General features: G+C 22.9%; 1 protein-coding gene across 1 annotated transcript in view; it reads right to left on the bottom strand.

Moving 5' to 3' along the window:
- LOC134837883 (uncharacterized) overlaps positions 1–17,397 on the bottom strand; it is a 52,998-nt gene extending 35,601 nt beyond the window's left edge. Inside the window, exons 1-3 of the mRNA XM_063853275.1 lie at positions 17,344–17,397; positions 14,203–14,853; positions 267–535 (exon numbers count right to left, since the gene is read on the bottom strand). Of these exons, the coding sequence (XP_063709345.1) occupies positions 267–438 (172 nt within the window). The 5' untranslated portion in view covers positions 439–535; positions 14,203–14,853; positions 17,344–17,397. The remainder of the gene's footprint in view (positions 1–266; positions 536–14,202; positions 14,854–17,343) is intronic.
- Between the last annotated feature and the right edge of the window lie 4,210 nt (positions 17,398–21,607).

Genomic DNA, 21,607 nt, shown 5'->3' with positions numbered 1-21,607 from the left:
GTTTCGAGGCATTTTAAAGAAAAATTTTTGATTTTTTTGACAGAAAATTAATCTCTCGACCCGAAATTTTTTTTTGTGTTTTTGGTTTCTCACCTGAATGGAGCCTTTGGGATAATTTTAGCAAAAAAAAAAATTAACAAAGGAAGTCAACTTTTATTTCTCTCTCTTTTTTACACACCGCTGCTTTGTTTATCTTTTATTATTTTTTTTATTTAACGCAAATCTCGTTTATTTCATGAAAAAATCGTAAAAAAAGAGAAACTTACTTGTTAAATGCTCCTTTTTCTTCGTGTGTCCTTTGTGCGTCGCATGGGGATCATGTACTCCATTCGACGGCGGATGCTCAACAATCCGCTGATCTTTCAGTTCAGCCTCCTGATTTGCGACACATATTGTCATCATCGTAACAAGAAGGCAACATAAGCCACCTTGATACATTTTTCGCCCGTACGCCTCTCTAAGAAAGTACGAAAATCCGCTCGTTCATATTTTCACGTGCACTTTAATTGATGTTGGCATTTTATCACGTAATTTCCTGAAAAGACAAAAACAAAGGAAAATTTAATGGAGACGCCAAGTATTTTTAATAAAAATGAATTCTAAACACGTGTTTCTGTCACAAACATCCACATAATTAAAAAACTTTTTGATTCGTCAAACAAAATGAATTAATTTTCCAAGAAATTTAGTTTTTTTTTCTCGTAAAAAAAATAAAATAAATAAATAAGACATGACATCATAATATAAATAAAAGTCAGATTTCCCACAAAAGACAAAAAAAGAAAATAAACAAAGAGCGAAGAAAACAAACAGAGACTGGCAAAAAGATAACAAAAAAGACAGCATCATGATACGGTGCAACACAAAATATTAGAGGAGTCATATATTTTCTTGTAACAAGACAAGAGATTTTCGCCAGAGGATAGAAGCATGTCTAACATTCATTTTGAGCAAACAACTGAACATCCAACAAAAAAAAAGCCTACACACAAAAATAAAAGAGGACACAATGAAAAAAAGAACTAACAAGGTATCTAATTATTTACTCGACAAACAATTGGATTCGGAGCAACTTGTACTTGTACTGTGATAAATTGGTATTTCGCTGATGGCAAGAAAAAATTGTATGGAAAATGGAAGAAATTCTATTTTTAAAAAAATATTGTTTTGAATTTTTTTATCAGATTTTTTGAGTTGAGAAAAATACACAAAAATATTTTATTTCAAATTAAAAATTTTATTTGTAATAATTTTAATTATTCATATTTTTTAAAATTATTTTTTAAAAATTATATTTAGATTTTTTTTTAACTTTTTTTTTATTTTTTTTTTATATTAAATTAAATTCTAATTAACAAAAAAAAAAATAATTCTTATTTAAATTTCATTAGAAAGCAAATCGAAATAATTTTTAAAAGTTTATTTTTATTAATTTGAATTATTAATTTTTTGTGACTATTTTTAAAAATTTATATTTTTATATTTATATTTTTAATTTTTTTATTTTATTTTTAATTATTAATAATGATATTAATTAATTTATTTTTAAATTAAATTAAATTTTAATAAATAAAAAAATTATTCTTATTTAATTTTTTTTTTAAAGTAAGATAAAAAAATTTTATTAATTTGAATTATTTTTTTTCCTAATTTTTAATTATTGTTTATTTAAATTTGAAAATTTAAAAAAAATAATAAAATTAATTTTTGAATCAAATTAAATTCTAATTAATATATTTTAAATATTAATAAAAACTTTAAATATTTTTTAACAAAAAATATTATTTTCAAAAAATCAAAATTTTATTATTTAATTTTTTATAAAAGTATAAGAACGTTCAGAAAAATATTTTTATTCACGAATTTAACTTTTATTAATTAAAATCAAAAGTTAATAAATTAAAAATTTAAATTAATTTTTAAAAAACAATAAAGTTAAAAAGAAAAACATTTCGCAAAAATTAATAGCTATAAAACTAAAATTTTGTACAACTAATTTTTTTTTTATTTTTTTACAGGTTAATGTCAGTGTGTCTCTTAATTTATTAAAAAAAAACAAAAAAAAAAAGAAACTAAAAAAAAAGAAACTAAAAACTTGAAAAATAAGTTTCTCCGAAGGATTTCAACTTGTAACAAAAAGACAAAAGTCGTCTGCTACCGAAATTGTTACTCAAATTAACTTCACCGAAAGTGATTAAAACTTTATTAGTCAAAAAATGTCAGGTTGGTATGTTGCCCATGACAAAAAGTAAGATATTGATTAACAACATTGTATAATTTTTAACTTTTTTTTCTTCTTTTTCCACAAAATCATAAAATCCATGAAGCATGAACGAAGGATGGGAAACTTTTTAATTAACTTGTTTTATAAAATTTCATCTTTAAATACCTTCGAGCGATGTTCCACTTCTTTTTTGTGTCGGTAAGAAAAAATTAATTTAATTTTTTGGACGAATGACATTTTTTTCGGGTATTAATTAAAGTCAGTGAAACGTGAAAATCGATGGAAAAAAATATTTATTTTTAGCTTTTCCCCGTAAAATGTCGACAATTAATTAACGACACGTTTTTTGACGTAACTGAGAGAAAAAAATAAAAAAAAATTTTTTGTTAAAAATAAAGCTTTAATTTTGGAAATTTTATCCAATTATAAATTTTAAAGGCTTGTTAAATATTTAACAACTTTTTTTTGTACATTTTACACACAAGCCGAAAAATCAATAGAAACTTGCTCGTGCCACGTAGTTCTTGATAAATTATGTGTCTACGTTTACCACACGCTGGAAGAAGAGATGTCACACAATTTCACATGAGGGAGCAATTTTGATTTTTTTTTTTTTTTGTACAAAATCGCAATTAATCATCTCTCGTGTTCAAATTTAATGAGGTTCTCAAAATATTTACATGACAAACAAAAATTATCAGAAACCAAAAATTTTTTCATAAAAGGGTATTTATTTAGATAAAAAAGCCAACAAATTATCTAAAGTACATGTGAAAAAAGCGACTGAGTGAAATTATTCGTGAAATTAAAATGTAAAAACCAAATATTCGCGCATCCGGTTCTCTAAGCACTGCGGAAGAGGATAAATAATGAAAAGTGTACATAATGTGAGATAATGTGAGGTGCCATGCGGTGAATAAAACTTTTTTTATTGTCTCATATTTTTGAGCAAACAAAGTGATAGAGAGACAGATGGAATCGCAAATCTGTTTTTTTTTACCGCATTTCGAAGAAAAAAATGTGGTTTTACGGTAAAATTGTCGTTGAGTAATACGAATTTGTGAAATGAGGAGTATAAAAATGTAAAAAATTGAAAATTATCTGAAAAATTCTTTTAGTTCAATTAACATGCTGGTGAATGCAAAACTTTTTTTATAGTCCAAATTTCATTTTTTGAAAAAATTTTTTTTTCAAAGTGATTAATTAAATGTTGTTAAAAATTTTTTTTTTGAGACTTAATGAGTATAAAATTGTGAATTGAGGAGTATAAAAATGTGTTTTTTTTTGTATTTTTAGAAAAAATGTTCAGACTGTTGATAAAAATTTAGATAAATTTTTTTTTGGAAAAAAATTCAGTTCAAGACGAGTAAGAAATTTAAAAAATTTTTTTTTTTGAAAATGGTTGAGGAGGAGTACAAAATTGTGAATTTAGAAGAATAAAAATGTTAAATTTAAGTATTTAAAAAAAAATCGAATAAAAAAAAATAATGAGGAAAGATAATGAAGAGTAATAAATTGTAAAAACTCGGAGTAAGGAGTAAGAAAATTTTACAATATTAAATTAGGAATTTATGAAATATATAAAAAAGTAAGGGTTGATAAGAAATTTTTTAAAGGTATGAAGAATATAAAATTTTAAATTGAGGAGTATAAAAATGTGATTTTTTAAATTTTTTTTTTACAGAATTGTAAAAATGAGGCAATTTAGTTAATAAAAATTTTTTTTTAGTTCATAAAGTGTTCAAAAATGTAAAAAAAAAATAATTCTTATTTATTGAGGAGTAACAAAATGTGAAATAATTTAAAAAAATAAATTTAAAAAATAAAAATACGATAAAGTCGATTTTGACGTTAAAAATTCACATCTTTGCCTCTCGTATTTTTTTTATGGACAATTAAAGACACAGAAAAACGCGAATTGTCTTCACGCAGAAAAAAAGAATGGCGAATAAAAACGAGAGAGAAAAACAACAAAATAATGATTGCGGCAGAGAAATAAACGACATCGTGATGAAAAGGTGCCCATTTTTCATTTATTTTATATTTTATTTCGTGGAAGACGACAACTCGAACGCAAACGAAACGAAAAACCAACGACCTTGGGTAACAAAAGGTTTTATTGTTATTTTCACAGCTTTATTTGTCGTTTGTTCCAAATGAAAGGGAAAAACTTTTTTTATTTTATTTTTATGTGAGAGCGTGTGTCTCTTCGCACAAGCAGCGGAAATGTGTGTGACTTTGGTTCGGGATATCAGATGTGACGATGTGACAAAACTTTAATTTAATTGAAATGCTGGGCGGCACTTTTCGTGGAAAGAGAAATTTGTCGGTCAATGTGTCAAATTCGGGTAATTTTAGATGAATTGAGGACAAGTTGAAGTATTGGATGACAGGTAATTTCAGGTTTCAATTAATTTTATTGTTTCGAGGTAAATTTATTATTTAATCTTCTTATTTTTATTTTTTGAGGTATTTGTGCAAAAAATAATTTGATACTTTTGTTACCAAAAGCATAAAAAAAATAACAATCGCTAATCAGGCTTAATTTCAGAAGAATTCGTTCGCAATAAGGAGATTTCTTGAAAATATTTTATTTTTGTTGTTTTCGCAGTAACAATATAATACTTCCAATTATATCACGTTTTCGCAGAAAGAAGACATAATTATTTATTATTTACCATTTCAGGGGCGCGAAATGAACTTAAAAAAATTATTTTAGAGCGATATTTTTTTTATTTTTAAAAAAAATAAATTTCCGTTAAACAAAAATTTATTTAATTATAAAATTTTAAAATTTTTTATACCGAATTAATTAAAATAAAATAATTCAAAAAAAATAATTATTTTTAAATAATTTAAAAAAATAAAATAATTTTTAAATAACTAAAAAAAAATAATTTTTGCTAAAAATTTTCAATAAATAATAAATTTAATAAATTAATTAAATAAATAGAATTAAATAAATTTTAATAAATATGTCAAAAAAAAAAATAAATTTAATATTTTTAAAATTTCAAAAATTAAATAATTATTTTCATTACCAATTTTTCTACATTTAAAAATAATTTTATTTTCAATACTTTAAATATAAAAATTTTCAAAATAAATAAAAATTAAAAAAAATATTAAATTAATTTAATTAAAACTTTTTTTAAAAATTATTTTAATTTGTTTTTCTAACTAAAAAAACAAAAATAATTTTTTTAAAATTTATTTAATTTTTTTTTTTCTAAAAAAAATAATAAAAACTCTAATTTTTCAAAATCTATTCTGAATAGTTTTTTTTTCTGAAATTTAATTTTAGTTGAAATTTCGAAAAAATATTTCGAAAAATATTTGAAATATTCGAATCAATATAAAAAATGAAAATATTTCGAGAAAATTAAAAGACTTTTTTTTTGTTTGGAGTGGGCAACACAAAAAAAAATCTTTTACAAAGCACCTGAATTATAATTATATTTCATTGTTCATTTTTTTTTATCATCATCAATGTAATTCACTTCTGATCTTTTCGACGAAAGAAGGTCTTAAGTATAATGAATAATTAAAATTTAATGATAAGCAATTTTCGGGAAAATTAAATTAAATGAATTGAACGACCTTTTCAGCAAAAGCGCCCCCGTAACATCATCAAATAAAGGTAAATCGAAATATTTCAATTATTTTCCCGTTAATTTATTGCAATATTGTTACTCTCCCGAATTAGTTCCGAACAATGACGAGAAACAAGCCAAAAAACAAGAAAAAAAGTTCATGGCCAAATTACCTCTCACAGTAAATTAAATCTGCTCTGCTCTGCCATTCAATGCCTAATTCATGACGAAAAATCTGCCCAATAAAATATTTCCGATAGCATTACAAGCAAAAATCCGAGGCATACACCCCAAGTGCTTGTCATTTTATTTATGTGCTCATTTTGTAGTTCATGGTGTCGTTATTTATGGAGAAATGTGTATCGAGACTTGTCCATTCCATATTTTATTACCGTGTGTCATTCGGAGTGTCTTTTCTTCCCATCCGTTGTAAAATTTCCTTCCTCGATTTTGCGGTTGCACACAAACAAATCACATTTATTTTGAATCAAGAGATAGTTTTTTTTTGTTTTTCCGTTTTCCGCAACAAAAAGAAAGAAACAAGTCTTGTAAATAAAGGACATGGAATGTTGGGAAGTCAGACATGTGTAAGCCAGAAATGTCACGTAAGAAATTTGATTTTTTTTTTGTTTTTTGTTTTTTCGTATCTTGTTTTGTTTGTTTACCTGCGGCGCCAAAGGGAGAGTGAAATGGAGCAGGCTTCTCCATCGAGACAATACGCAGAGAATTGTAACGAGATCACCCACAAGGGAAGTGCATGTCAATGAAAGTTTTGTGTTTGTTTCTCAATCATTGTCCTACTAACACAGAATACGGAGCTAAATATACGGATTGTTGGGAAATTAGTTTTCATGCCATTTTCTCGTTAGACGATATATTTTTGACAATGACAAAATGATGCCCTGAAGGTTGAAAGGATGTTCGTTTCAGAGCAGGAATTAAGGGTAAGTTTAACATCTTTTTTCGAAGTTGAATTTTTTAAGCAAAAAATTATTTTAAAAAAATTTTTTAAATTATTTTATTTTAAATTAATTAAAAAATTAACTTTTATTTAAATGAAAAAAATAAATTAAATTAAATAAATTTTGTTTTTCAATTTTTTACTAAATGTTTAAAAAATAAAAAAAAAAAATAGAGTAATAATATTAAAATATTCTAAATTTAATATTTAAATAAAGTTTTTAAAATAAATTATTTTTAAATAAAATATTTTTTTAGAAAAATTATTTAATAAAAAGGAAAATATTAATTTTAAAAATTAAATAACTTTTGAAATCAAAAGATTATTTATTTTATTTTATTTTTTAATTAATAATTATTTCAAATATTCTAAAAATTAAAATTTATTAAAATTAAAAAATAAATTAAATTTAAACATAAATTAAAATAATTAAAGAAATTAGAATTTTTCATTAATTTTTCAAAAAATTATTTTTTATATTATTTAAATAAAAAAAAATACAGAAGAAAGAATATTTGATGAAAAAATTACGTTTAAAATTTAAAAGATTTCAATAATTTTCTATTTATTATTTTTATTTTATTTTTTTTAATCAATACATTTTTAAAATCTTCTACAAAATTAAGATTTTTAGTTTATTTTTTTAGAAACTAAATATTTACTTATTTTATAAATTGTTGAGAGGAAATTTCAAAATTTTCACAATTTTATATTTTTTTCAAATTTATTTCTGTGAACGTATAATTATACGAAAAATTTTGGATTTAATAATTTTTTTTTATTTTTTGATTATTTTTCGCGTAAAAATAAATATAATTAAATAAATGAAAAATTATTGACGATAATTTTTCATGTAATTTTTTGAAGAGAAATTCTATTTTTTATTTAATTTTTTTTGTACATAAAAAATTAACTTTTTTTAAATTAAAATTAATTTGTAACACAATAGATCAAATTTTGCTAAATTTTTTGGAGTAGTTTTAAAATATCCGTGTAAGCCCTCAGAAGGTTTATGTTCAAAAAAAAAAATTAGAAAAACTTAAGGAAAACACGTGAAAAATCGAAAATATTAAATGAAAGCTTTATTGCATACTTTAAGGGCGTATCTCATTGAAAATTTAAATTAATTTAAAATTTTATTTTTCAATTTAAAAAAATAAAAAAAAAACTAATTTTATCTCTTTATGAAACAAATGGGTAAAGAAGCTACAGATGCAACCATATATTGAATTAAATCTTAGTTTTCCCAATCTCTCTCCATGATGATGATTATTATTATTTTCTTTCTTTTTTTATTGTCGAAACTTTTGTCACAATTTGTGGCCAAGAACACTCACACAAACACACGAAAAACTTTTTTAAAGAGAAAATATATGTGAAAGTGGGTCTTTTGGAACAAAAACAAATGAAATAGCAATAAAGGAGAAAAGAAAACCGACAATAACTACTTCCTTATTTTCTTGTCGTCATCTACTTTAACAAACTATCTCTCTCTCTGGCTCGCTACTACTTTTCTCATTGTGTGCAAATTGCCCGAGACTTTTGCGAGAAAAATAAAAGACATTAAACTTGATGACCATAAAATGTATGGTTTGTGCAATAAATTATCCATCTACGACGAGGTAGTTGTTTTTTAATACTTATTTTTGCGAGTATTTCATTTTCACACAAAAACAAAAAAAAACCGAGAGAAATATGTCCACGTATTTAATATTAATGTTTACAGCGTGTGCGAAGTTTTTTTCTTGTTTTTGTCGTTCAATTGCTCGGAGAAAAGTAATTTTAAATTATTAGACAAAAGGGACACTTTATTGATATTGATTGAAATTGAGACCAATTTAAGTAGAATTTCGCAAAAAGACGTGGGTTGTTTTCTTCGTAGGAGCAAAAGAGAAGTTTTGCGAAGCGATAAGAAAAGAGGAAGGAAATTAGATGCCAATCGGACATCAGTTTTGTTACAAATTACGTACGAGAAGGAATCAGTTGTGGTTTGTGCGTGCATGTGTAATGAATTGGGCAAACAAAAATGAATTTTGAGGTCAGGCAAGGAGGAAATGAGTTCATTGAACGATCATTTTGTACGGGAAATGGAAGAAGTTTGTCATGGTTTCGGTTTAGTTGGTTGGTTTTGGCAAAGATAATGCTTTGGAACAATTCATGAGGAACTGAGATGCGGTAAGTGTCTTAAAATAATTTGGTTTTCAAGGAATTTTTTGAGACGTTTAAAGAAAATTGTTTAATTAATTTTTTTTTTAAATAAATTTTTTAACAATTATTTCAAAGAACAAAAAAAATTAAAAAAAATTTAAAAGTATTTTAAAAAAAATTCAAATAATAATTAAATTGATTAAAAAATAAAATTTTAATAAAGTAAGTAAAAAAATATTTTTTTTAAACTTTAAAATTTAAAACATGAAAATAAAAAATTATTAAAAAGAATTTTAAAAAAATAATAAAATTATTATAAATATATAAAATATATATAATAAAATAAATTATTTTTTTTTAAAGTTTTTAATTTTTAGAACAGCGAAAAAAAAATTTTAAATATATAAAAAATAAAAATATTTTGTTAAAAATTAAAAATAATTAAATTACTTAAAAAAATAATTATTTTAAAAAAATAAATTAATTCAAATAATTAAAATAAATTAAAAAATCATTAAATAAATTTAAAGAAAATAATTAAAAATTAAATAAATTACTTTTTCTAAAATATTGAAAAATATTTTTATTCAACTTTCCGTTGAAAATTCTAAAAATAGTGAATCATAGAAAATTTGTCCTTTTATTACATCATCTAAAAAAACTAAAAAAAACGTCATGTTCAGTGTTCACATAAAATTACATGTTCGACAATCACCGTTAAAAATTGAAAAGTCACATCGCATCGACAGACATGTCAGTCGTTAATAATTGAGTATGAAATTTTATAATTAAACGTTACAAAAAGTACGTCAATGAACTTCTATTTCTGGAAAATTGTTCTCCTCTTTTTTTCCTTTTAACGTACTCTTCGTTTATTTAGCACCATGTGAAGCAGACATGAAAACAGACGTTGAAGTTGCTCGACATGAACAGACATTTATTGAAAAATTGAAGTTTTTACTGCTCCATAAATTTAGTGAAATTATTTTTTGTGACAAGTTTATTTTAAAGGATTTTTTTTAAGATATGATTTGGACATCAGAAAAAAAAATAATAAAGATAAATAAAATTAAATTAAATTATTTTTAAAATTTTAGTTAATTAATTTTTAAATGAAAATTAATTAATTTTTAATATTTATTTTTTAAATTTTAAATTAATTAATTATTTTTAATTTTTCTAATTTTTATTAATATTTTTTTTAATTTAAATTATTTTTAAATTAAATTTTTCAAATTAATTTTTTAAGTAAATTTTTATCAATAAGTTCAAATATTTTATTAATTTATTTTGAATTTAATTTTTTTTTATTAATTATTTTTTTTTATTTTTCTCAACATCAAAAAAAATATTCAATCAAAAGCAGAAAACTTGTACAAATATTCGGAATACCAATTAAAATCGAGAATCCCACACAAAAACGTTTGCCTTTTCAACTTTTTCTCACATACAAGCCGCAAAAGTACAAATATGCTGCAAAAAACAAAACAAACTTCAATCATATTTTGCTTGAGAACAGAAGCGAAATCAATATCATGCCAAATAAATAAATTATTCACAATTACATTTGTTTTGCTTTTTTTCGACACGAAAGCAAGACGTTTCATTTATTTAGCCGAGTTGCAAAGACTTTTGTTTTATTTTCTTCTTGTTTTCACAGGAAACTCGATAAAACTTAGATGAACGCATCTGATGTTGAATGATTTATTTTGGTTGATTTTGATCATGATTGCCTTTTTTTTTGCTCTTTTTCTCATTCTTTGGTCCATATCTCCATCCATTCATCCAGTTAGCGAGCGAGAGAATCTTAAGTAAGCAGAAGCGGTTCAAGGACAATGCCACACACAGTAAATTACCCTTGAACACATAAATGCGTCGAACAGTTGGTGTTCATTCAACTCAAGGATGTAATAATAATGGACTTTTTCGTACTTAATGCTTTTTTCTCTCCTTGCCTCCGTGGTTGGCAGATGGTAAATACCACTTAAATTCATGCGTGAACGGGAGAAAGGGAGGAATAAAGACGCGTGATAAACAATGGAAAATGTTTAACAGGCACTTTGGTTAATTAGAATCTGATTTTGGCGACGAAATTTAAGTCTTTCGGAGAATTTTGGCTTCGTTGGATTAAAATTACAAATTTTTCGAGGAATTTTGCTCTGAGGATTGAGAAGAGATTGATTTTTACAAAATTTTTTATGCAGAAAAATTCTTAAAAAAAAATTTTTTATTCAAAATAATTAATAATTATTTAAAATTATTTTTAAAGATGTTAAGTTAACACAGGAAAAGCTTAAAAAAAATTTTATAGATGTAAATTTAAACTAAAAATTATTTTTAAAAAAAAACCAATCAGAAAAATAATCTTTAAAAATTAAAAAAAAATGTTCAAAAAATTGATTTTGAAGATGCTAAAATAACCTCTTGAGGTGTTAAATTAACTCCTGAATAAGGAAATTTAAACAAAGTAAAATAACATCAAGAGAAGTTAATTTAACACTCAAACATAACCTCAAAACGTTTATTTTGAGTGAAATATTTATTTTTAATATTAAAAGAATTTAAAATACAATTTTAAGTTGTTAAATTTAGCACTAAAGGTGTTAATTTAATCCCTTAATATTAAAATGCACTTTAAAATAAATTAAAATATTTTTAATTTAATTTAATTTGTTCATTAAATAAATAAAATAATTCCCAATGTTATTAAATTAAAATATTGAGGGCGAAAAATAACATCTGAAGATGTTAAATTAACCTCATTTTTTTAAGCAAAAAAAAAAAAATAAAATTAATTATTCAAGAGCTTTAAAAAATAATTAAATTATTCTAAAAAAAATAAATTTTCATAAATATTAAAAAAAAAAATATTGATTTTTTTTTAATTTTTCGTTGAAAATTCTAAAAATAATAAATCATAGAAAATAATAAAATTCTTCAAAAATTCTAAATTAATCCTTAAGATGGTAAAACAACTCCAAAAATGTCAAATTCACTCCCAATCCCTTAACTGAGCAAATTTTAGTCAATCCACATGCTCTTCAGATTACCATAAGACAACAAAAAACAAGACGACAACACTCAAAAATCCTTGACTGAACACACGACAAAAATAATGGATATTTCATAATTTATTCAAATCTTATTTTAAACAAACAAAAGTGTGTGCGATGCCTTTTTTCCCCATCTCCATAACCACACACACAGACACACAGCAAAACAAGAAACTTTTTCCTTCTGTAAATTGTAGCGAAACAAGCATCATCATCATCATAGTCCCATTATTATTCGGTTGTGGTAATGTTTTCTCCATCGTCATCTCCATCAAACAGCAAAAGCATTAAGTGAACAAAAAACGTTTAAAAATAACTTAAAAAGGTATTTTAATATTATTAACATATCACGCAAATCCCAAAAAGTGTGTCATAGCAAAAAAAAAGGGACACAATTTTTTTTTGTTGTTCCATCATTTGAAAATTCCTCACAATCCTCTTTGTCTATTATTGAGTCAAAAAAAAAAAAAAAAATGCGGAAACGTTACTCGGGATAAACGCCTTCGTGTTCGTGTTTGGGATTTAATGCCAGAATGACTTTTTTGCTTCCAAAGGGTAAGAGTAGGAATCAATGAATAAGTAAAACTTTGTGTGATTTGATACGAGATGATGGCATTGCGTTAAAGACACGTAAGGGACAGTGATTGCAAATCTAAGAGAACAAAATGGATCAATAAAGATCAATTTGGAAAGTAGTCATTATCGATTTGGGGAAAAGTTTTTGGCTTGACTTGGCAATGGAATGGGGTTTGTTTGTCTTTGTGGATTTGTTTTTGTTTATCTGAAAATCGAGGTTTGACTTGAATTTTAATTTTTTTGTAAGATGAAAATTTTAAAGAGATTTTAATAGAGAGAGATAAAGTTGCTTGGCGACAGGAGAAATTAATTAAATTTGATAAATAATAATTATGTTTTGTGAAAGTTTTGTTTTTTAATTAAATTTTGTGATTTTATGTTGTTGGTCAACTGAGATAAATTAATATATATTTATTTTATTATTTATTAATATTTTTATTTTATTAAATTTTTAATTATTTTATTTTTTAAATTCCTTATTTTTTTATTTAATATTTTATATTAAAAATTTTTAAATAATTTTTAATTTCAATATTAAACAATTTAAAAAATTAAAAAGAAAAATTAAGAAAAAATTAAAAATTAAAAGAATACATAATACATATATTTTTTTTTAAAAATAAAAAAATTTTTTTTTTTTGAAAAATTAAAAATTTTATTTAATTTTGCTCTGTAAAATTTTATTATTTTACCATTTACTCTATGAAAAATAATTTTTTTAAATATTTTTTTATTTCTAATTAAAATTAAATGTTTTAATATTCTTAATTTAAAAAAAAAATGTTAAATATAAAAAAAAGTTTATAAAAAATTTTTAATTTGATTTAATTTTTATTTTTTTTTTTATTATTTTAATACTTTTTTTTTTTGAAATCAAAATATTTAATAAACCTTAACTTTTTTCATTTAATTTAGCTTTTAATTTTAATTTTTATTATTTTAAAATTAAATTTTTTAAAAAAATAACTTTTTAAGTTTTTTTTTTTATTTTTAATTAAAACTTTTAAAAATATTTTAATACTCGTAATTTTAAATAAAATTTAAGTTTTAAGGGAAATTTTTAAAAAAATAATTTAAAAAATTTTACAATTTAATTTATTTAAAATATTTAATAAAATATAGTCATTTTCGCAATTATGAAAAAAAAATTATTTCAAGTATCAGGTTTTATTTTTTTTATTAAAAAAAAATTAGGTACCTTTAAAAAATTTAAATTAAACGATCATCTCTCAACATTTTTCATAAAAAATTAAATCAAAACTAAACCCGGTAGAAAATTCAAACAAAAATATTTAAATTTAATCACTCAGAATGATTCAAAATCTTCTCCATTTGATTGAAACGATAACCAAGCGTCAAATCACTGCGCAAATATTGAAACAATAACTTATTCCGTCTGTTACCGAAATTCAAATCGAATCGATGTAAATTTTACATAAATTTCCGTAGCGTAAAAGTAAACGTTCATCGATAAACTTTTCCACTTTAATGCTTCTCACACACATTTACTTTGCTAAATACTTTAACCCAGTTTTTACGTGGAGATAAAATTCAATACAAAATATAAACATCACACGACACGAACACATAAAACTGGTCCGCCAACAATGAACAATAAAACGCTTGAATAAATAAATGTTCTCTTACCTTTAATTTAATCCTTTTATCTGATGATGACGATATACGGGGGGAGGTTGGCGGAGGCTAAACAACGACGACCATTTAAAGTTTATTATATTGTGCGCTAAATTGAATAGATATTACACTGCATGAGTTCACAAATTTTTTTTTTTTTTTTGAAACCGCACGAATATTATGACGGTCAATTCAGCTTTATTTTATTTTTTGCAGCATTTGCTCGACATTTGCTAATTTATTTAATTAAAACCCTTATCGGGCGTGTGTATCACTTTTTCGAGTGCACTTCTGTACGAGGTATGCTGTATACGTATGTGTATAGACACAGAAAAAATCTGCATGAAAAACACTTTTTTCCAAAGAGGGGGTTGTTGTTTGCACTTTTGACCACTGCTGTTCGGTAATCTGTTTAGTTTATTAATACTGAAATTTATTCAAATTGCAAACACACAAAAAACATCATTAACGACATTTTTCCGTACGTTTTATTCATTATTTATAATCCACTCATTAAATTTGTATGATGTTTATTATTATTTATTTTTGTGATGCTAAAACACTGCCCCCTTCTCATTTCGACATTTTCGTCACTTTTTAATGTGTGTTTATCCGATAGAATTAATTATCATCACACCCTGATCAATATAAGTGGTCACGGATCTGCAATAAAAAAAAAAAACAAAATAAATGTTTGATGCTTTTATTTTTATTATGAAAGGTATGTTGGCGGTGTGTGTGTGAGTTCGCATAAAATATTTACTTTTGGCGGAAAATTATTTGAACCGACGATGTGGTTCTGTTTGATTGGCATGTTCATCACACGGTATCATGTGTGAGTAACCGGAAGATGGGAAATGTTGAACATTTTTTTGTGAATTTTTGACGTTGTTGGATTTTATTTTAATTTTTAAAATTTTATATGGTTTACTGTGACATTTTGGGATTGTTGCAATATTATATTTTTTTTTTAAAAGAAAAAAATAGTTTTAAAATTTTTACTAAATAAAATTTAAAGATTTATTTTTTTCAGTTTAAATTAAAAAATAAATAAAAATAAAAGAAAATTAAAATGAAATTATTAATTAAATTAAAAATTAAATAAATTTAAAAATATTAATTTAATTTAATAATAATTAAATTTATATTTAATATTTTTAATAATTAATCAAAAATTAAATTTTCAATTAAAATTTATTAAAAATTGACAATTTTCATGTAAAAAGTTTGTTGAAACTATTTTATGTAATAAAAAATATTTTTTCTCTAACAATCTTGAAACCGCTAAAAATTATATTGACTGCACAAAACTATTTCAATTAAAATAATAATTAATTTGCTTGTTAAAAAGTAGTTCAAACTCAGTTAAAATACTTTGTGATTGTTCATTTGAATGAAAAAAAGATAATTTTTTGATGTGTTGTAAAGAGAACTTTTATGTTATAATTTTTATATAGTTTTATAATTTTTTTATTGAATAAAAAATTTAAAATAAAAAATATTTTAAAATTTTTTTTTTATTTTATAAATAAATTAAAAATATTAATTAATTTTTCAGTTTTAAAAAATAAAATGACAAATATTGAAAAAAAAAGTTATAAAAATTTAAATTTTCTTTTCGACATAGGTATTTATTTTATAAAATACATATTTTGGATTGTAAAAAAATTATTTCAATTAAATAAGGTTAAATTTAATGTTTTTGTGAACTCAAGCATTTTTTTATTATTTAATTTCATCATTTAAAAAATAAATACCTAAATAAAAATAAAATTATTTAGAAAATTAATTTTAATTCAAAATTTTTTCATTAAAATTTTTTTGACTTTAATTAATTTTTTATTCTTTTTTTTTAATATTTTTTTTTTCTTAAACATATTCAATTATTATAAAAAGGGTTAAAAATTAAAAATTATAATTGTTTAAAAATTAATATTTTTTTTTCAATTTTTTCCATATTAAAAAATTAACAAAAATTATTTAATAAAAGAATTAAAAATCATATTTTTTTAAATAAAATATTTTAATATTTCAATTAAAATTAGTTTATAAATTATTTTATTTAAAAATATTTATTTAATTTAATATTGAAAAATTAGAAAAAAAATTTAAATGAGGTTAAAATTAATGTTTTTGTGAACTCAAGAATTTATTTTATTATTTTATTTCATTAAATAAAAAAATAAAGAAATTAAAGTAATAATATTCTAAAAAAAATAATTTTAATTCAAATCTTTTTCATTAAAATTTTTTATGACTTTAATTTGAATGAAAAAAAAAAATATTAAAAAAGTAGGAAAACTTTTCAACGGCATGAAGACTTATAAACAACAAAAGCAATTCAAAACAATTTTTCACCGTACAAAAAAATAAAAAAATGTACGAACAAGGATAGTTCAATGTCTCCATCTTTTTTTCCTCTCGAATTTCTAACAAAAAATCGAAAAAAAAAATTTGCATGTTGACCTCGTTTCAACTCCTAACCTAATTCCATCTTTTTCTCCAATAAAAAATAAAAATAGCAAAAAAAAAAATGAAAAACACTTAAAACGAACATTGTACTTATGCATAAAAATAAAACAAATTTCTTTACATTTATCTCGTCGTCTCTCATGACGCTTATATGTAACAACTTTTTGTGTTGAAAGAATATCCGTTCCGAGGAGTTTTCTGTTAAAAGTATGAAAATTACAAGAAATATTTTATTGTATCTAATGCACAGCGAGAATTCTATGAAGATATAATGTGCAAAACTCGTCGGCAGCATCATAAAGCAAAGGAAAAAAAAGAAAAAAAAAGTTTGTGAAAAATTTATTTGGCTGTGATGTTGTTGCACGTCTCGCATAACAACAAAAAGCAAGTTGTTGTAAGTCTCAAGTCATATTTTGTTGTGTATGTCGGTTCGGCATGAATATTGAAGCGAATTGTTGTGAAAAGGTATTTTTTTGTTTTACAAGAAAATTGTTGTTTATTTTATTTTTTTTTAAATTTTTTTCCGGAATTAATTTTTTTTTCTCTTTAAAAAAATTTAAACAATTAAAGTTTTAATTTAAAACTTTGAAAAAAAAATCCTGTCATGCTTCTGAATAAATTTAAAAAAAAATCTCGCTCACACTTTTTCCTCCCGACAATTTTAATTTTATTTTATTTTACCTTCATTTGAATGCTGAATGTATTTTTTAATTTTTTCCTGTCCGTCTTTTTTTTCATTACAATTTTTTTATGTGTGATAATATTTACATTTTAATTAAGTATGCACATCAAAATTGTTTTCCATTTTCATTTTTTTTTAATTTATTATTTAAATTTTCCTTGACATATATATTAATTAATCACTTTTGTTTATGCACTCCTATCTTTTGTGCTTTTCGTGTAATTTTACGCTCACATGGGAATTGCGCCACAAATTTAATTAACTGTTTGTCATGTAATTAACATGTCACGAATTTTTTTTATTTATTTTTTTTTTCAAATAATTTTTTTTTATTTTTTTTTCCAAAAAAATAAAATATTGGAAAATAATTTACCGGGAGCTCCTTCGAAAACACGTGTGAAATCACGAACGGCACATTTAGTACTAAATTTCATTTTCAAAATTTGCAAGGTTTTCGCAAAAACGTCCTGTGTGTCTTTTTGCCTCCCCTTCGTTGAAAAAGTGTCGTGAACAGGAGAAATTTCGTTTTCAAGGTTGGCATGAAGCGCATGCGTGACCATTTTTACGTGAACTGAGGGGAGTTCATTGATGAAACTCGAAATAAAAAACAACAAACACGTGTCTTCGCCTGAGCAGTGTCCTGAAAAAATAAAAAGACACTAAAAATCGTTTCAATCATGGATTCTTTTGATAAGCAAGATGACCATTTGTTCTTTTTTATTTATTTTTTTTCTGTTTGTCTTTTGACGAGAAAAAGGAGGAAAAGACAACAACAATGCAATGCGGAAGTAGTTTTTTTTTGTGTTTTTCTATTTATTTACCTTTTTATGTGGCCTTATGTGAGTAAACAATTCAAATGGAGTAATTTCCTATGGGAAAATGTGGACTTTTAGCATTGTTTACATTTTTCAAATGAATTCTGTATGAGGTTGGTTCGTTCTGTGTGTGTGGAAAATAACCGCAAAAAGGGGGTTTGGTTAGATAAATGTAGGAAAATTACAGGAAAAAGTTTTATTTTGTAACTATTACAAGTTAATGGAAGTTTTTAATGGATTATGGGTGAATTTATGTAACTAAATAAATTTATAAAAATAAGAAATTTAAAATTTTGTTTGCAAAATATTTTTTTTTATTTTTTTCTATCCCTTTCCCGGTTTTGTCCACAGAGGAGGACATTTCTAAATTTGGAAAAACTAATTTTTCATTAACTTTAAGTTCAGCTATTAAAATAATTCAAGTTGTACTTGAAAGCCAAGGGTTCAAGCTTTTCAACAAAAAAATATTTTTGAATTTTGGTCTTTGAAATTTTAGAGAAATTTCAAAACGCGCAAAAAATCGAAAAAATTTTGGCCCGGGAAAGGGATAAAGAAAAATTTTAAATTTAAAAAAAATTAACGAAAAATTTTCAATTAAAAACTTCAAATAATGATAGAGAAAAATATGAAAAAATAATTAATAAAAATAAAAAATTAATAAACATTTATTTTTTTTTTTGTATATTTTGATATATTTTGACTATAAATTTTTTTTGAATTAATTATTCTTTTAATTTTATTAAATAAATTATTTAATTTAATTAATTTTTATTAATTTACTTTAATTTAATATTCAAATATTTTATTTTTAAATTTTTCTTTTTAATTTTGCATTTTTTAAGATTAATATATTTAATTTATAATAATTATTTTTAATTTATAATAAATTTATTTTTTTATGAATTTTATTTAATTCGATTTTTTTTTGATAAAATATTAATTTTTACGAATATTTTCAAAAAAAAAAAATAAATAAACTTACAAAAATATCATTTATAATTTATGATTTTCAAACGAAAATTAAAAATTTAAAAAATAATTCTCTGAAAAAAATTTTAAATATTAAAAAAAAATTAAACATTTAAACAATTTATTTATTAGTTTATTTATTTTAAATTTAATCAATTATTTTTTTTTAATATTAAAATTTTATTTAAATTAATTCAAGAATTTTTTGTAAACCCAAAGAAATAAAAATTTATTAATTTTATCTCAAAATGTGTCTCTTAATTTACAAATTATTAAAAGTTATTTATTTATATTGCATTTTTTTAATATTTTTTAAATTTATAAATTAAATTTTTTATTTTCTTATTTTTTTTTATTTATATTTTTTTATAATTTTTTTTTTATTTTTTTTAATTTCTATTAAATTAATTTTTAATATTTTATATATTTCAAGTTAAAATTTCAACTTATATAATTATTTTTTTTTTTTGCATTAAATTCCTTGAATTGTTGAATAATGTAAAGAAAAACTTTATTCATTTTTTTTTTTTTATTTAATTTAAATAAAATTTTAATTCAAGAATTTCCTTTAAAATCTCTAAAATTCTTCAAAACGTTCACAAAACCTCAAAAAACATGAAAAAGTCAAATACTCAAATGTCATAAATTAGCTACTTACCCTTTTCATTTCCCTAATTGCCATCCTTACCTCGTCAAATCTTTTTCGTTTCCTCAAAATTACATCTTTTTAACTGATAAACCGCCATAAATCCCCTCTTACAAGTGGCAGCATTTAATTTCCCTTTGACATTTACATGTTCATTCACTCCAATAATGTGCTCACACACACACGAAAAAAAAGTTAAAGAATTTTTTCTTCTTCTTCACAAATATCTCACATTTCACACTCGTCTTCGTATCTTCAAACGAAAAAAAAAATCTCTAACATATTTTACATTTTATTCACCTTTCTTCTGTGTCGACATCAACCCACATTTAAGGCAGCATCTCCGAAAAAGTATGTCTTGAAGGTTATGCGATGGCAGACGAGTAAGGAGAAAAGGAACATTTTGAGTGAATCAAGCTATAAAGGTGCCATTTGTGTTATTTATTCATGAAATTGCCAATGTGTCGTTGCTTTGTCTCGGAATTCTGGCAGTAAAAGAGTAAAAATTGAAAGTTATTTTTGTTTTTAGGTGACGATGTTTCTTTAATGTCTTTATGCGGAGGATACCGACGATTATGGGCTTGATTGTTATTTATATTGATTTTTCACATTTTCTGCTATTTAAAGCCCAAAGAAGGTACATCGACCTGATTTTTTTCATCAAAATTCTTTTTCTCATCAAACTTTTAAATTTTTCTCCAACTCTGTGAAATTTTTTCCGTATTTAAAAAAAATTCCAGACATTTCACCGATACTTTCGTCTATAAATATTTCACAAATCAAATGGAAAAACTTTGATAATGTTGAGAAAAAAAATTTCCTTCTTTGTTAATTTTTGAAATAAAAATTTTTTGCATCCTTCGTTTTGCTTCCTTCTTGGCTTATGAAAGAGGAATACTTTGTCCTACTTTTTTATCGCAACTTTTTGAACTGTACCGGGACATAAATAATAAATTTACAAAGACGATGATAATAATAATAAAAAGTTTCGTACCACACAAATTGTCTTCATAATTTATTTTGATCGTCTTGGGAGTTTTTTCTTCGTATTTTTTCTCATTTTTTTTTTTGCTCTTCGTGGATATTCAATAATGATGATAATGAGTGAGGTAAAAAAAATATTTTCTCTTAATTAAAAAAAAAAAAAAATTTTTTCTCATTATTTCAACAGATTTTCCCAATAATCTCCTGATTAAAATTTACGCACAACCTTGAAGATGTCACCGTTGAATGCCTTGCCAAAATCGACCTTAATCATTCGCTTGAGTGACTTCTCTTCCTTCTGCCCAAAAGCAACATTTTTAGCAAAAATAATCAACCACACGAAAAAAGTGCGACCATCCTTTTAATTTAAATAATTCAATTCCATGCCCAACCTTCGATCTATCCCCGAAGTGTAATTACAGGCATTTAACAGCGTGACAGTATTTTATTTTTTTATTTCCAGGAATTCTACTCATCTTTCAAATTTTTACAATAAATCATTGGGGAGTTTTGTAATTTATCATTGAATTTTTTTTTTCGTGAATTTACACTGAATTTACCGTTGTGTTGATGTTTTCGTGTTCGATTTGTAATAATATTATTCTATTGTAAAGTTTATTTATTTATTTATATTGAGTGATTTTGACGACTTGATGGTTTAAAAAGGTTTTTTTTGACATTATATAAAGTTAAACATTTTTTTTTTCAGAATTTAATCTTAAAAAATTTATTTGTCATGTGAAACATTATAAAAAATATATAAAAATTATTTAATTTTTAATAGAAATAAAATATTTCTGTTAAATATAAAAAAAAATTAAAAATTAAAATTAATTAAAATATTTTTAT

Source organism: Culicoides brevitarsis, chromosome 1 (genome assembly GCF_036172545.1).
Source record: "Culicoides brevitarsis isolate CSIRO-B50_1 chromosome 1, AGI_CSIRO_Cbre_v1, whole genome shotgun sequence".
Taxonomy (NCBI): domain Eukaryota; kingdom Metazoa; phylum Arthropoda; class Insecta; order Diptera; family Ceratopogonidae; genus Culicoides; species Culicoides brevitarsis.
Note: the sequence above shows the minus strand (reverse complement) of the source record. Positions and strands in the feature narration are given on the sequence as shown.